This window comes from Sminthopsis crassicaudata, chromosome 4, assembly GCF_048593235.1.
Source record: "Sminthopsis crassicaudata isolate SCR6 chromosome 4, ASM4859323v1, whole genome shotgun sequence".
NCBI classification, from domain to species: Eukaryota; Metazoa; Chordata; class Mammalia; order Dasyuromorphia; family Dasyuridae; genus Sminthopsis; species Sminthopsis crassicaudata.
The window spans coordinates 416,568,022-416,586,465 of record NC_133620.1 but is presented as its reverse complement, the minus strand read 5'-3'; the positions used below and the strand labels follow the sequence as shown (position 1 = coordinate 416,586,465).

The following is an 18,444-nucleotide window of genomic DNA, read 5'->3' as shown; positions in this document are numbered from 1 at the left end:
TCAACTCAATATCCTATGCTTTTGTCCATTTTATCATATTTATCCATTTAAAAAGTGGACCATTGTTTTCCTGTCAAAATATGTTTTTATAATGTGTGTAGTAACAAAATTAAAAGTATGTTTGGAGGATGTATTTTCACAATATGATTTCCTTAAGTTTTACCAATCGAAGAGAATCAAATAAAACTTTCTATAACATATAAGCAAAAATTATATATGTTCAGTTCATGTAATAAATAAAAATGATTTCAAAATCCTACCAATAATTAAAGCATAGCCATACCTGAGTAAAAATATTGTGAGTTTGGCTTAAAATCCACTTTGAATCAGCATCAGGTGCTACTACTAATTTCAAGGTCCCAACATAAACGTCAGTACAAAGAGTCCAAAAATGCTGTTCTTGTAAATGGTAAACTCCTTGCAACTGCAGAACCTAGAATATAAAATGCAGACACAATTATTATCAACTATGCAGAAATTCTATGCTTTATCAGAAAAACTATGCCCTGCCCTCTACAATATTCTAAAATTTATTGTAAATAAGAGTGTATATCACATATGTCATTTGAAGTCATTTTCACAAGGATATTATCATATAAACTAAAATTAATCCATTATTAAGAATACCTATATTTCTCTGGACAAAACATGAAAAGCATTCTTTAATGTTTTATGAGGAGAATTGCATGGGTCTCAATGGTATTTAGAAATAATAATTTTGCTAGCTTTAGCTTTATTATTTATAAATGTAGAGCTTTATTATTTTGAACATATATTCCCCAAAAACTATTAACATGGACCTGATTAATAATTTAAACAGATTTAGCAGAATTCACAAAATATCAAAAAGAAAAAACTAACAGAGAACTGGAAAGGACCTAATAAGAGAATGAACTATGGCACTGATAAGTACAATATAATGTAACAGGATCAGAGCTGACTCCTGGAGCTTAGATTTGGAATGGACAACCATGTCAAACGTACATCAATAATACTGTGATTGATGTAAAACAAACAAACAAAAACAAAAAAACAAACAAAAACTCTATAGTAGAGTATTATAACAGTGTAAAATAATAAAGCAGTACTTGGAATTAAAACATCTAGATGAGAAATCTACTGCTACTATTTACCAGTTATATGAGCATGTTGTAAGTTATTTAATAGATTTAAGTCTATTCAGCTTTAAACTGAGGAATTTCTAAATCTCTCCTAGTTCTAAACAGATCTAATCAATATAACCTAAAATCACAATCACTTTTTTTTTTTACAACATCACACTGCTTGACTCATACTGAGATTGCAATTTGCCGAAGCTCCTGGGTTTTTTTTTTTTTTTTCCATATAAATGCATTTTCTATCAACATGTCCCTTGTCCTCTGTTATAGCTAAATTTATGAAGCCAAATTTAAGACCTTCCATTTATCCCAATTAAATTTCATCTTACTAGCTCATTCAGCCCACAATTTCAACCTGTTGTGATTTTTGTATATCTCAATTCCAATTCTTTAGTAGCTTTTTTTCAGTTTTATATGATCCATACATTTTCTAACTTTTTTAGATCTGAATATGAAATATTACATTTTCTTCTTCAAATACTGCTTAAAATATCAGTATATTGGCTTTATGATAATTAACTTTCCAGGTTTGTAAGGCAAAGTTGGCTCAGACCTTACAATGAGTCCAGTGTGAATTACATTTCACACTGTCTATTTGGGTCTAAGGATCTGCCATTTAGTAACTGTGTAAACCTGCACAAGTCACAGCTTCTCTCAGCCTCAATTTCTTCATATGTACAATGAAGAGATTAAAGGAGATGACATCTAAAGTACAAATACATTCTAAACTCTAATACTGTGGTCATGAAAAGTGTTACAGACAAAATAAAGTTTGACTTTGCTTCTGAGGAAAAGGGAATCCTAATGTATTCTTGCTATTCATGAAATAAGAAACAATTCCTGTTAGAATTATTGTCACCACTTTTTAGATTCCGTATTTTGATTGGAGAGCTGTTGTTCAGTCTTTTTAGTCATATCTAATTTGGGGGGAGCCCATCTGGAGTTTTCTTAGCAAAGATACTGGAGTAGTTTGTCATTTTCTTCTCTAGCTCTTTTTACAGATGAGGAAACCGAGAGAAACAGGGTTAAGTGACTTGTTCAGGGTCACAGGGAAAGTAAATCCCTGAGACCAGATTTGAACTCAGAAAGATAAGTCTTCCTGAATGCAGGCTAAGCACTCTGCCCACTGTGCCACCTCCCTGTGCAAGCTGGATAGAAGCTAAAGGACAAAAGTTTGAAAAGAATCTTTATCTAAATTTGAGGACAACATCCATAATTCAGTTGTAATTATATCTTTCTATTATGTAGAACCCAACTTTAAGATTTAAAAAAAATGTTCCATTATTCTAAAAAGATAAGAAAAACGTTCAGAATTCCAGCTAAAGCACATTACACAACATTTTATCTAGCAATTGCTTTTCTAAAATTTTTAAACTTATTTTGAGTTAATGATCATAAATCATAATTCAATCCTAGAATTTAAAAAACCACTATATCCAAGCACATGCTGACCAAAAAATTCAGTACTTAAAAAACAAACATGCTAAAAACCTCAGGAGTTTGGATCTTCACAAAACTCAAGAGGCCTGGAAGTTTTACACTTACCCTCTGATAGCACTGAGGCAGAGCAGTTTCCAGTGATGGAGGTGTTCGCTGCATCAATATTCCAACTGATTCTTTTAACAGAGGAATAACACTAAAGCAAGAATGATGATAAATTAGATATAACAACATTGTCAAACCTTATTTCCAATAATGAAAAATAACTATACATACATAGATACATTTTTTAGTACAAGAAACAAATACCTAATAGTCATCACTTCAAACATCATCAAGTAATTAGGAAAGTGATTTCTATGATACATTCTAAACAATTAGACAATAAATATATATATCAATATCACTTTAAGAATGTAAAAAATATATAATCTTCAAATTTATGAAAAATTAATAATACATTAGGATCAAACAACTTTGTTTTTAAGAACTATGACAGCATTTAATGAAGGAGATTTTCAATTAAAATATCAAATTGGCAGAGAAAAGACCAAGGCAGCTGATCCTCAACATTTAATAAGTACTCATGTACACAGTAATATATTATAAAGCTAAATAAAGAGACATCCTATCCACTAAAATATTTTTTTAAAAGACTAGCATAGACAACAAGTCATTTTTACATAAAACTGTTAAGTAAATAATGTGACACAGTCAAAATGGGTGAAAGGATAGTAAGTGCCAAACTCAACTCTAATGTTTTTAAGCTGGTATAGTTTAAACCTGGAAGTAGAGTTTAAGGCAAGAAGGGGGGAAAATGTTATAAAATCTTTTGCCTTTGTCTTACTTCTGCTCATACCCCAATACCCAACTAGTGAGGATACATTCCACTGTCCCAAGGCAAAGGGTGACCTAGATAGAAACCATAAGAATTCAGAAAATAGATATTTTAATGTGACCTAAGGGTCAGTCAAAAAAAAAAAAAAAAGTCTTATTCTTGGATTAAAACTGGGTCTTATGATTTGACATGAATAATGAGAAAGAAACAAGTGCATTTCCGTTCAGTTAAAATTGTTTGAACAAAGGGCTAGAATCAGAAATAAGTGTGTTTTCAGAAATATAATGAAATGACAATGATGATGATGATAGAAGATAAAATTAATAGAACACATATCCTTATCATCCTATCAGCATCTCATTGGAATTGTTTTAAAGCTGCTATTAAAGGCCATATAAGATGAGCTTACACTCAAGAACTATATTCAAGTACCAAAAGTAGCCATTTTATCTAATGGCATAGTGTCCACAGAATATTAAAGGTAAAACAGAAAGAGCATAATAGTGACCTTTTCAAAACTATTTCTACCTGATTTCCTCTGAATTTAGATGAGATGAATGAGAAAATAGTGTCTTCCCAAATAAACAGCAAAGATTGACAATAGGTATGCAATTGTTATTCCTCAACAACTTTCTCAAAACTTAACAAAATGATCTTATTAGCCATATCTGATATTCTTTTTTTCTCAGTCCTCATCCTTCTCAATATATTTGCTACATTTGGCAGCTGTTCAACCTTTACTCCCAGAAGTATTTCCTCTTTGATTTTTCATGGCATAACTTTGTGTTGGTACTTAAAAAAAGAAAAAAAAAAAAAAAAAAAGAAAAAAAAAAAAAAAGGTCTATTTGACAGCTACTTCTCATTCACCTTTGTTGGCTTATCACTCATATTCTGTGGGTGTTCCCCAAAGCTTTATCATAAACTCTACTCTCTTCCTTCTCTGCACACTCTTAAGTAAAATTTATAATTCTGATGGGTTAAGCTATAAACAAGAAAGAAGCAGTGAGTGCCATTGCCTTGCATGACAGCAATTTTATCCCATTATCCAAAAGGTCATGATTTTATCTTCAATAAATTTACTTAAATCATTCTTGTGAAATTATTTTAAATTTCAACATGTAAAATTTCCTAGGATAATGAAGTCCATATTTACTACCCTCAGTGAACAATATATATATATGTACACCCTCAGTATAATGGTCATTTAAAAAAGATTTTTAATGTATAAAAATTTTGGGGTTTTGTTTTTTGAAATTAAGTCAACAGCCTGAAGACATAGTTTCCCAATGAAGATAATATGAGGATCATAAAACAAAATTTTCATGGGTTCATTTAGCCATAATGAAAGGATCTATGAAAAATGCCAAGCTCTGCAAATTCCTGATGTTCGCTAAGGTTTACAGTCCAATTCTAAACAGTAAACATTTGGAACCTATTAGAAGTTCTCTTCTCTGGCTAACTACCCAGTTTTAAAAGTAAAAATAAAAGCTTTTTTAGTTGATAAAAAAGAGAAATTTCATAAGGTAAATAAATTTCCAGTAAAACAGAATGAGTTCATTTTTCAAAAGCTAATAACATCATTATCTGATCCCTTTAGATAAATCTTTTATTTAAACCATTTATTTATTGAAGAGGATCTTTTGGTCTTATCCAAGTCAATATATTCATTTATTCATTTTTTCTCAATATATGCATCAATTATTATCTATATGTACATATACATACAGAGACAAACTTGGATATCAAACTACTCATAGTTCTATACTAATAATAATAGCTAACATTGGCTAATAAAGAACTATATTGGTCTACATAGAGAAATAGATAGATAGATAAATAGATACATATATATGTATCTATATGGATATAGAAATTAATCTATATAAATATACAGATATATCTTACTTGATTCTCCTAAAAACTATACAAAGGAGGTGCTATTACACAATTTTATAAATAAAGGTTGTTTGTCCTTTGTTTTAGAATACCATTACACCAGGGAGTGATGCATGATATACAAGTGAATTAAATTTAAATGAGGGACAGCTATGCAAAGTCACCAGTTTTACTCTCTACTTTAGAGCCAACAGGTTTCAGTGGTCAGATGTATATCAGGATGACTAGAAATGGTCCTGGATGCAGTGGTCTTTTTAAGCTGAGGTCTTTATAGGTCTCATTTTGACTGAGATAACACCCAATTAATGGTTAAGGCTGGGTAGAAAATGAGTCAGAGAATATTTTTTTTTATTTAGGCAAAAAAAAAAAAAAGTGCTATCAATCTAAGAGAAGACCTTCAGGATTTCTGGCTTAATTTTAAGAGATTAAATGATTTGAAATACAATTTGTAAATGAGATTTTTCCTAGTTGGGTTTTTTTGTTTTTTTTTTGGGGGGGGGTTTTGAGGTAAGGATTGGTTTTTCTATTAGAAAGGTCACTATTTGTTACATATGAATCCCTAATGTCCAGTTTTCACCAACTTGCTAAAGAAGGTAAAAGTGGGAAGAAATGCCGACTGCGAGGAATTTATTCAAATTTATTTTCAGCCAATTTCAATTTAGTGATTTTAGAAAGTTTGTCACTGGAAAATATCATTTCAACTACAGATAAGTAAGCAGATATGATATTTATTCTGGACCAAAAAGACAACACATTAATAAATTAACAAATGGTCCAATTCAACAATCCAAACCCTGATGGAAAGGAAAGCCAGGTGATAAGGATACTCCATTCTCAGAAGAGTCTTGGAGTATTTCAAAGTTTCAATTTCAACCAAACAAATCAAATTTGCAAAATTTAACTGCTACAAAGATAAAGACCTTGTAATAAAAGTAAACCCCAAAAAGATATTATTCTTCTTTAAAGCATAGGTGACTGAGGTATAGTTAGGCAATAATATATCTAGTCCTATGGTTTAATACTCTAGCACACAGAGTCAAATTTCTATCATTCATAAGAATGAAGGAGAACAAAAGGACAAATAACAAGGGAGACTAAAAAGGATAATTCATCTAGTCAAATAAGAATGGAGAATGAATTCCCCTCCTCCCACCAAAACATAAAGTATGATTTATATTTGTAATAAGAAATCAATGAGGCTAAGAAATATGATTATATGAGCTCCAAGATATGCAGGTAAACTGGTCAGAGGCAGGAAATAAAAAAAAGGAGGGGAGGTATGGAGAAGTTTGGGAAAAAACAGATACGAGATAGATTAGCTATCTTAGACAAACTAGATAAATCAGCAGGTTTAGTTTAAAGGGAGTAAAGAGTTTCAAAAGTAGGGAACATGGAAGAAGGATCTCAAATAAAATTAGAGGTGAAGAAAAGTGAAAGAGACTAGAACTGGAAAAAGAATGACTTGATAAAGATGAACTGAGAGCCAATAAACAAGATAAGGATTAAACCAAGATTGCTCAAGGGTGATTTGGTCAATCTAAGAATGAATAAATATGAACTGTGCCACACAAAAAAATATATCTGTTTCTAGCCATATGAAAAGATGCTCCAAGTCATTATTAATCAGAGAAATGCAAATTAAGACAACTCTGAGATACCGCTATACACCTGTCAGATTGGCTAGAATGATAGGGAAAGGTAATACAGAGTGTTGGAGGGGATGTGGGAAAGCAGGGACACTGATACATTGCTGGTGGAGTTGTGAAAGAATCCAACTATTCTGGAGAGCAATCTGGAACTATGCCCAAAAAGTTATCAAAATGTGCATACCCTTTGATCCAGCAGTGTTACTACTGGGCTTATATCCCAAAGAGATTTTAAAGAAGGGAAAGGTACCTGTATGTGCAAGAATGTTTGTGGCAGCACTCTTTGTAGTGGCCAGAAACTGGAAACTACGTGGATGCCCATCAATTGGAGAATGGCTGAATAAATTGTGGCATATGAATATTATGGAAAATTATTGTTCTATAAGAAATGACTGCAGGATGAATACAGAGAGGCCTGGAGAGACTTACATGAACTGATGCTGAGTGAAATGAGCAGGACCAGGAGATCGTTGTATACTTCAACAACAATACTATGTTGATCATACAAACTATGATGATCAATTCTGATGGATGTGGCCATTTTCAACAATGAGATGAGCCAAATCAGCTCCAACAGAGCAGTAATGAACTGAACCAGCAACACCCAGTGAAAGAACTCTGGGAGATGACTATGAACCACTCCATAGAATTCCCAATCCCTCTAATTTTGTCCACCTGCATTTTGGATTTCCTTCACAGGCTAATTGTACACTGTTTCAAAGTCCGATTCTTTTTGTACAGCAAAACAACTGTTTGGACATGTATATGTATATATATATAATTTAATTTATACTTTGACATATTTAATATGTATTGGTCAACTTGCCATCAGGTGGGGGGGGGGGATTAGAACAAAAGGTTTGGCAATTGCCAATGTTGTAAAATTACCCATGCATGTATCTGGTAAATAAAAATTATCATATATATATATGTATATATATATATATATATATATGTAACTAACCTAATCCTGTGTACTCTGTGCTGAGATTTTCTCGAATTGCTAAAGTAATAAAAGTACTGAAAAGAAGAAAAAAAAATCTCAAAAACATAGCCTAAAAGCAAACAAAATTTAGATATCTTAGATTATATGACAAACTTTTAAGATGGCTTCCTGTTGGGAAAATCATGGTATAGTGGACAAAAATGTTGCTAGACATAAGAATATAGAGATTAGCTATGATATTGGGGAAAATACTTGTTTTTTTCTGTGCCTCAGTGTCTTCAAATGTAAAATAAAGTTTAAAATATTTATACTATCTACTTCAACATCACTGAGAATTGCTTAATTAACTTTAGAGATTTTAAAACACTATAGAAATGTGGAGAGGGAGCCATACTAATCTGTTATTTTTCAGTCATACAACTCTTTGTGACCACATTTGGGATTTTCTTGGCAAAGATACTGGATTGCTTTGCCCCTTCTCCAGCTCATTTTACAGATAAGGAAATTAAGGCAATCAGGATTAAGTGACTTGACAAGGGTGACCAGCTAGTAAGTGCCTGTGGCTGGATTTCAACTCAGGAAGATGAGTCTTCTTGACTTCAAGCCCAGTGCTCTCCATCACTGTAGATTGAAAAGTCCAAGGTTCAAGATATGCTTCTGACACATAATTGAATGTGTGGCTATGGGATAGTCACTTATCTGTTCAATGATCCAGGAAACTCTTTTACTATTATAAGATATAAAGCAGTTATGGATTTGCTTGATAGAGAAAGTTTCCTCCCAAGAATTTTTTTAGACCAGTGAAATCATAGGTCCAGATCAACTTCTCCCCTCTCCAAAAAAACAAAACCTAAAACTTTTAGTAGCATAATAAGAAGTGTTTTAAGCAATGTTTGTCATGAATAAATGAATGAACAGAAATGGCAAGATTTACTTCTCCAGATCTGAGAACTATGAGACTAGAAAAAGTATCTGAATGGAGGAGGAGGTACCATGTAACTCTTTTTATTTTATGCTCAGGTTAAATATGTAATCTTTATTAATTAGCATATGTGCATATAACAGGGCTACATTTTCCCAACTGAGTCATTCAAATATGAGATGAAGTGGGGCTGAAAGAAGCTTATCCAGAGAAAAACAACTATTGTGGGTTTTTTTCTATCTACTTCCAATATCTTTGCCAACTATAAAGAACTGGCTTCAAATTAAGCTAAATGTACCATGATCTGGATTAAGAAAAGATATGCTTTAGCCAAAATGAATGAAGAAATACTGAGGAATAATGACATTAATAAAACTTCAAATAATTTTGGATAAGAAAACTAGTAAAATTAGCCCCAATACAAGAATGGAGAAGAAAGGTAGAGAATACTGACAAGATTTCATGCCACTTTACAGTTCCAGAGCTTCTATGACAAACTTCTAAATTCATGTCTGGGTAAGCAAGAGTAGATAGACCCAAGTTCTAATAGCTAATTTCACTACATTTTAGTGATACACAAGTCTACCTGAATAAAAGCAAAACACATTATGACTGAGCTGTGAGAAATTTTTAAAAATTTTAAATAAGCTCCCTTGAAATGTCTCTGCATAAACAATCTCATTTAATAATTTAATATAAGCTCAAAACTTACAGTTCATAGGATGTGGTATTCACACAACTGACTGCTAATGCAGAAATGATTTCTTTTCAGGAATAGTTAACAAAAAGTGCAGTACAGTTTAAAGAACATGTATGTTGCTAGAAAGATTTCCAACAAGGCCTTTGTTTCAACATAATGAAGAACAGTAAAAAAAACTAGAGTATCCACAAAATGGAATGGATTCCCCTACAAAGGAGAAACATTCCTTCTATTGCAGCAGGAGCTGAATGATTACCTATCAGGGATATTGCATATAAGAGTCCTGGATGAGACAGAAAGTTGAACTACATGACCACGAAGTTTCTTATTCAGAATTCATTTAGTAATCCAGCTAAAATATAGATTTATATACTGAAATAAAAAAGTACTATGAAATCAAGTGAGTTACCCAGATAGAGAAAACCACAACATACTTACATAAATAAATAAATAAATTGCTAGGGGGACAGCTAGATGGCACAGTGGATAGAGCACCAGCCCTTGAAGTCAGAAAAACCTGATTCAAATCTGATCTCAGGCACTTAGCACTTACCTGTGTGACCCTTGGCAAATCACTTAACCCCATTGCCTCAGGAAAAAAAAAAAGCTAGTTATATTTCAGTTATATTAACTTCATGTAATTCAATAACAAAAATAATATAAAGTGCTAACCATATAAGTCTACAGATGATCTCTGCTAGATGGATAGTACTTACTACAAATAAGTTAAATAATAACTTCCTGGCTAACATTCCACATCAATATTTTTAAAAATCTGATCTTTTTGTTTTATTTTGTTTTTCACCACCACATGAATAACATTTTATAACGTTTTATGACTTATAAGGAGCTTTCTTCACAACTGTCTATATAGCAGGTGGTACAAGTAATATCTCCTTTTCATAAATAGGAAACTAAGACTTAGAAAAACATAGGTCATTTGCTCTAAGTTAAACCTGTAATACACAAAAGAGCTAAAAGTCAAAATTAAGTCTCTTCTGATTCCAACTCCAAAGTTCCTTATAAATTAAACAGCATAAGGAAAAGAAAAGGTCTCTTCAATAAGGGAGTTTCACAATTTAAATGGCTCTCAATTAATTATGTTCCTGTTGCTTACATCTGACCTACTTCTTTCTTGGGTACTTTTCTGGTGCCACTTCAACATGCACATTCCTTATCTTTTGAAGCAGAATGGACTATGGCAGTTCCCACCAGCTATCATCAGTCCTCATTTTTTATATTCAAAAAGGATCAAATGTAAACTTTAATCAGCAGCTAAACAAGTGATCTAAATGTACATGTCTTCTCAAAAGCTGATTAATAAATAAGAAATATGGAAAATACTGTTTGTAATTAACACTGATGTACTTAATATTCTTAGTACTAATTAATATTAATATAAAAGGCTATTCATGCTATTAATATGCTTTTTCCCTCAAACTTGAAACTAAAGTACTATCTTTAGGAAAGCCAATTTTAAAAAGTAAATATGGGTAATTAATTTTTCATTACTTAAGCAAACCACAACACAGGAGGCAAACTTAAACCCATCAACAAAATGAACTGACAGTTACTATATATTACTGGGAAAAAATTGTTCTGATAGTTTGGAAAGACGTTTCTGTCTTCCTTTAGTTTGGTCTGTGGTTTGTATCGTCAATAAAACGTTTGTATCGTCAACTATAAAACATGCATATTTTTCTTCTAGCAGCTATTATTTGAAAATATAGTCAACAACAAAAATATAAATAAAAATTAACTAAGCAAAACCTAAAAATTATTTTGACCTAAAGGCTGATTAGTTTTTGGGTGCCAAATGGGTGTAATTAACTTAACTTTGGAGTAATGTTTCTTTTTGTTGGAAATCCTACTGATATTATTGCACTGCTTTCTAACAGTGTTCTTTCACATTTGTTTGTTGGCTTTAGATAGGCTATATTTTTTTCATGATAATAAATGCAGTTTAATTAAAATGTTAGAAAATATTCTTCTCAGTTTATTGAGGAATATCATTTCTGAATGTAGTCCAGAACTTCCCTATATTTAAAATATTTAAAATAGAGAACTGGCCAAAAGCATCTGGAGAAAAACTTGCTTACAAAAATTACTATTTAGAGCTAAAAGGTGGCGATTTCAGATCCAAAAATTAGCACTAATTCCAGATCCCAGTTTATGGATGACTTTAAGGGAAGGCTATCATTCTCATTACCATCTATAATTAGTTGCCAAGTCTTATCCATTTTATATCACCAACATTTCACATCTATTATTTCTCCACTCACAAAACTTCTCATTATTACTTCTGACCATTTAAAAAAAACCTCTTGACTCATCCCCATGGAAGCAATATTTCCCCTTTCTAGCCCATTCTTCACATTGTTATCAAAATAAGCCTAAGGTATAGAATGCAGGCCACTTTATTCTCAGGATCCCCAAACTTTTAGCCATTCCATATTTATATTATAAAAATGCAAACTCCTAAAATATAAAAACTGTTATGAAGGTCTTTCACAATCTAATTCTCGTGATATTCCATATTATTTAATCAGTGCAATGCTCAAGTTAAACTGGATTATTCCTCAAAGTCATTATTTACCCAATTTAAAATGCACTTTCCCAGTTCTACTTTACAAAATCCTTGTCTTTCTTCAGATTCAGCTAACTCCATGAAGTCGTCCCTGATCCCCCAGATATTAGTGCTCACTCAAATTGATTTCTATTTATTTGTTTACATATCTTCCCTTAGACTGACAGCAGAGTTCCCTGACATCAGAGACTGTGTTGTTTTTGTCTATATCTCCAAGCATAAGAAAAAATGCTGTTAGGTACTTAATATTTGTTAAATTAAATTTTCACATACATGTGTCTGTATACCATTTTTACCCCATTAAATAGGGAACTTCAGAATGAAACATTACAATAAATGCCAGTCCTGAATTTCTTTATTAATAAATTATATTCCAAAAGTTGAAGTGTAAATTGTGAACTCAGAGTACATTTTCCCACTGAAACAATATTAATTGTTCTTACGGTCCCCAACCAGCCCAAAACACGACACTTAATCTATAATGTAAGACAGCCTATCTTCTCACTAGACTTGATTAGTAAATTGCAAAAGGGATTTTTTGATCAGATACATATTTGACAAGATGACTTAAATTTGGAATAATGTTTCTTATCCTATTGATGGAAATCCTACTGATATTATTGCACTGCTTTCTAACAGTGTTCCTTCTCATCTGTTTGTTGGCTTTAGGCTGGCTATTCCAATAGCCTTGAACTTAGTACTCATGGTAGCCTTATGCCTTTCTTAACTCCCAAGGCCTATTCCAGATTAATGCCACTCTAATTCTAGAAAGGTAAGAAAAAGACTAGGGAGTTTTTGTGGCACTGTTGGGATAGACGTCCAGAGGCAGAGATGATGTGGGAGTCGCAGGAGGCAGTCTCAAAAGGAACCAAGGGACTGGGCAAAGAGTCAACAATAACAGTTATCCTGGCATTAGCCAGCCTCCTGCTAAAGGTGAATGGAATTGGAAATACTCATTATCTATGCTTTAAGGCAAATTCTGTGACAGAATGCCTATATGATTTTAAAAGAACAAAACTTCTGCATCCTAACATACTAGAATGTCACTGAAGTTATTTATTCACAATAGGCTTTTGTTTACATTTCCCACATATTTTTGACCTTTTCCTGGCTTTAAACCATATCACTGCATAATTTTGTGATTTATTAGTTGACATTTGAGTTTGGATTATTTTAATTTCAAAAATATCTTTCCAATTTAAATCATGTTGTAGGAAATTTTTCTCCCAAAAGATATTTAATTGCAGAACTTTTTTCTTCATGTAATCATTAAAAAAACAAAGTTTAAAAAAGGGCATAAAATAAAAACCTCAGGTATCCTAGGATTTGTCTGTCAGTTAATAAACATTTATTGAGTGCCTATGTGCTAGGCACTGAGCTAAGCTCTAGACATAAAAAAAGAGGCAAAAGACAGTCCCTTACCCTCAAGGAGAGCACAATGTGATAGGCAAGACAACAAATATCTATGTACAAACAAGATATATACAGGACAAATAGAAAAAAAAATTAAAAGAAGGCATAGGAATTAATAGGGTTTGGAAATGGAGTTTTATTGAGAATTAAAGGAATTTAGAGAAGGCAATAAATGGAGTAGAGGAGAGAAGTCCAGGCATGAAGGACAGACAAAGAAAATGCTAAGACAGAGCCAAGAGATAAGAGGATCTTGTAAGTGGAATAGTCAGGAAGTCAATGTCTTTGTACTGCGAAGTATGTAGCTCGGAGTAAGATGTAAGAAGACTGGAAGGTAGAAGGGGGACAGGCTATGAAGGGATTTGAATGCCAGAAAATTCTGTATTTAATTCGGTAGGCAAAAAAGAGCCAGTGAAATGCACAGAGGAGGGGGTATATGTTACTACAGAAAGACTGCATTTGAGGAAAAGCACTCTAGAGGCTAACGGGAAGAAGATCCACCAGCAGGCAACTGCTGTTGCTGATGCATGAAGGGACGAGGGCCAGTCCCCAAGTGGAGCTGAGATGAGAGGAGAGAAAGGGAAGTACTTGAGATATATTGTAAAGGTGAAATCAACAGAAGTCGTAAATGAAGTTGAGCTTGCAGGCCTGGGACAGCACTATTGCCTTCTATAGGATTAGAGAAGGCAGGAGGAAAGAGAATTGTAATGTGCTGTTGTCTCCAGAAGCTGCCGATCGCTCTCTGGGAGGAGATCTGCTGTGTCAACTCATATCTCTCGGACAGATTCTTCTTCCTGTAGAGAGCCATTGTCTCCAGACAGTTGCTGTTAACTCTCATCCAGAGTAGTGACTTCCCTCTTTTATCCTCCCAGAGAATGGGCTTGGGATAATGCAAGGGCTTCTGGGAAAAATTACTTCAACCAATGAACTTGCTCCTCCTAAGCATGCAAGCTCTTCCCCAGGAAAGGCCGGAACTAGAGAATTGTCAAGTACCGACTTAGCACTTAGTAAGAACCTAACAGAGAATGAATTCTATTTTGAACATGTTGAGTTTAAGATGCCAAGTGGCTATGGCTCTCCAGACTGAGATGTCTGAAAGAAGTCCAAGATCAGCTGAGGAGTTACGGCAGGCTAAGCAGAGACTGGATATACTGCTTATATATATATTTAGTGAAAGTTTTATTAGAATTTGAGAATTTCAGAATTGAAAGGGACCCCAAACTCGTCTAGTATGACCAATACTTGAAAACGATGCCTTCTAAAATATACCTTATAAGTGGACATCTAACTATATTGCTTGAAGATTCTCGTGGAGGGGTAAGGGTAGAGAAAGGCCATTCGTTATCTCACAAGGAAATCCATTCCATTTTTAAAAATCTAACCACCAGAAGTTTTTCTATAAGCCTAATGCTCTGTTATTTGAAGTCAAATAATAAATCTATTCCCTCTCCTATTGATAAGCACTCCAAATATTGAAGATAATAATCACATCTCTCCCATGCTTCTTCACCAAGTTAAAAAACCCTAGTTCCTTTAATTGATCCTCCTGATACAATCTCAAGGTCCTTCACAACTCTAGTTATCCTATACTGGTCATTCTCTAACTTATCAAGGTCAATAGTCACCAGCCTGGAGAAAAGTTAGACTCCCATTTGCCTAACTGCTGGGCACTAGGATTTTTGTTTGAAGGGACCTCAGTAGCCATCTAATGGAACCCCACTGTGGAAAAAGAATACACATTACAACATACCCAATAACTGGTCATCCATTGCTGGAAGAACTTCAGTAAGAATGAGTCCATCACCTCACCGTGTTGTTCATTCTGAGATAGCTCCAGGAGTTGGAAAAAACTTTCTGATATCAAATCTCAATGTGCTTCTTTGCAACTTCTAACCATTTTTATATAGTTATATATTTTACATACTATTTTATTTTATATTTTCTTTGGTGCCAAACAGAACACATATAATCTCTCTTTCCCATGACAGCCTTTGAAATATTTGAAGATGGCTATTACATTTCCCCCACCCAGGTCTGCTCTAAGCTAACTGTTCTTAGTTCCTTCAAAGAACCCTCCTATAACAAGGATCAAAAGGTATTTCAACTCCAGATTGTCATTGCCTTTACTAAAAAGTGATATGTAGAATTGAACAGAACATTCTGGAACTGTCTGACTGTGGCTGAGACTATATTATGACTACTATCTTCTTATTGCTTAAGCCTGAATAGCCTTTTGGTTGCCATTTCACACACTGAACTTGGAATCCACTAAATTCATGTTTTCTTTTCACATGAATTGGTTTCTAGATAGGGTTTCTCCATGTTGTTTTTATGAAAACTGATTTCTTTAAAGCAACTATAAGACTTTACATTTATTTCTACTAAATTATTTCTGATTAGATTCAACCCAGTGCTATGAGTTTGTCGAGATTTTTTTGGATCATGACTCTCTCATCCAGTATACATCCTAAATCAGTGTAATCTGCAAATTTAATGAGGGTGTCATCCATCACTGATTTAAATGACTAATAATAAAGACACAAGCAGAGATCCCTGGGACACACCATAACAAACTTACTTCTAGGATGATATTATAATGACAGGACTTTAAAATCCAGTCACTGAACCAATTCAAAATCTATCGAAATAAACATAGCCTAACCTACACATCTCCACCTTTTACATAACAATGAGAGATACTTCATTAAATGTTTTGCTACAATCTAGGCAAACTATAATAACAACATTCCTCTGATCTATCAGTTTAGTCACTATATTTGTTTTTTAAGAAAGAAAACAAAATTAATTTGTCCTGACAGGTTCTTCCTGAAACCATGCTAGTTCTGTGTGATCCCTAGTTCTTTTTCCATATGTTCATCAATCACCTTTTTAATGTGTTTTAAAATTTTGCTGGAAATCAAAATCATTGGCATAAGGTTTACAAACTCTATTAACTTTTCTTTTGCCCTTCTTTACTCCTAAGGAATTTGTCCTATTTTCTATTATCTTTTATATATCATTGGTAATAGTATCCGTGTTCTTTCCCAGACAAAAGTCATTTTCAGTTGCAAAAGAAAACAAAAGTAAAATTAAAAAACACTGTCTTCTCTCTGATGTTAATTATCATTATTCAATCCACCCTGCTCAGCAGTTCTATTTCTTCTTTGATCCTTCTCTTTTTTCTATCATAAGTATAGAAATCCTTCTTCTCCTTAGCTTTTTTTCATAGTCTTAGGTCATAAATTTTTATCACTATTCTTATGAGAATGTGACATGTTTTGTATTCACCCTTTTGACTGAATTCACTTTTTTGTATTTTTTAAAAACCTGAAATTTGGTAAGATAGTTCTCTGTACAATGAAAACCATGTTGTCAGAGAACTTGTTTTTCTCTTTTCTCTTAGAGAACTGTATTTTTCTAAAATATCAGAATATTTTATTGTAGCTCTCTAAATTTTACATAACATTTCATCAGCTTTTTGGAGAGAGTAATATTATAAACTTCATTCATAATAATATTATAGTAAAATCCCTATTATTTTGCCAGATAAACTTCTACTGAGACACATTTTGCTATCTTGCACTTGTGCAGTTGAGTTTTTTGAATCTAAATTTGAGATTTTTGCATTAGGTATCCTTCCCAGTTTTGTCTTACCTGAAAGTTTTATCATTTGTCATCTATGTTCTTATCCAAGTTATTGATAAAAACTACTAAACATTGTTTTAATTTATAGATGATCTTTCACGAATATTACAAACTCTGACCAGGCTGTACTTTTATCAGAAATGCAGTATGCATTCATCATTAAGAAAACTATTAAAACATAGTTAAATATTAATTTAAAAAAAAACACTCTAAAACCACATTACAATCAAGAGATGCAGAAAAAGCTTTTTGACAAAATATACCACACATTTCTGTCAAAACAAAACAAAACATTAGCAAATTGAGGAATAAATGAACCTTTGGGTAGACTCATGTTCAAGGGATGAATAGTACCACTAGCGTAATTACGGACTGTCAAGCCCTTTTGGAGATTGATTTCTACTTTTGGTATCAACCTGCCACCCGCTTCTTATCTCTAGGTCCAAGAAGTAGTAGTGCATGCAGCAGCCACATCCCAGTAAACCATTTTGGCAGAAGGACTAAACCAGGTTGAAGGTAATTGGATGCCCTCAAATCCATTAGTGGGGTGGGGAAATGGCAGGGTTTCTACCCTTGCCCCCAGAGTGTCAATGTCAGTTGAGTTAATACAAAAATGACAATACTACCTAAATGTACTTATTTAATGCCATACCAATCAAACTAACAAAAGATTAATTTATGTAAGTAGGAAAAAATAATAAAATTCATCTGAAAGAATAAAACTTCAAGAATTTCTGGGAAAATCATGAAAAATAGTGGGAAGAAATAGGGCCTGACATTACCAGATCTCAAGCTATATCACAAAGCAGTCACCATCAAAAAAAATTAGTACTGTTTTTTTAAAAATGGAGATGTCCAGATTAGATAAGTATACAACATATCAAAGCAAACAAACTTAGTTATCTTAGTATTTAATAAACCCCAAAACTCCAGTTACTGAGGAAAGAGTTCACTATTTAATGAAGACTTTGAGGCAAACTAGAAGGAAGTATGGCAGAAATTAGTTTCCCATTATGCTCAATTTTAGATATGACATGTCTTAGATCAAGGAATGAGTAAACAAATGACTATTATGTATCAAGCAATGAGCTAAGAAAAAAAGGGTTACAAAGAAGGGCAAAAGAAGAAGAAAAAAGGACAACAAACAATTTTGATGCCAAAATCCAGTAATATATTGAATTACTGGGAAGGATCTTGCCCCTATTTCCCTCCAATGAATTAAGATGTCCATAAATTGGACTTCCGGCTAAGATGGCGGCGTGGAGGCAGACAGCTGCTTGAGCTCCTCGCTTTCTC

General features: G+C 33.0%; 1 protein-coding gene across 1 annotated transcript in view; it reads right to left on the bottom strand.

The window, feature by feature from the left end:
• Nucleotides 1–18,444, bottom strand: part of SLC30A7 (solute carrier family 30 member 7) — an 88,104-nt gene that overhangs the window by 10,611 nt on the left and 59,049 nt on the right. Inside the window, exons 9-10 of the mRNA XM_074262813.1 lie at nucleotides 2,664–2,754; nucleotides 284–433 (exon numbers count right to left, since the gene is read on the bottom strand). Coding sequence (XP_074118914.1) covers nucleotides 284–433; nucleotides 2,664–2,754 — 241 coding nt within the window. The remainder of the gene's footprint in view (nucleotides 1–283; nucleotides 434–2,663; nucleotides 2,755–18,444) is intronic.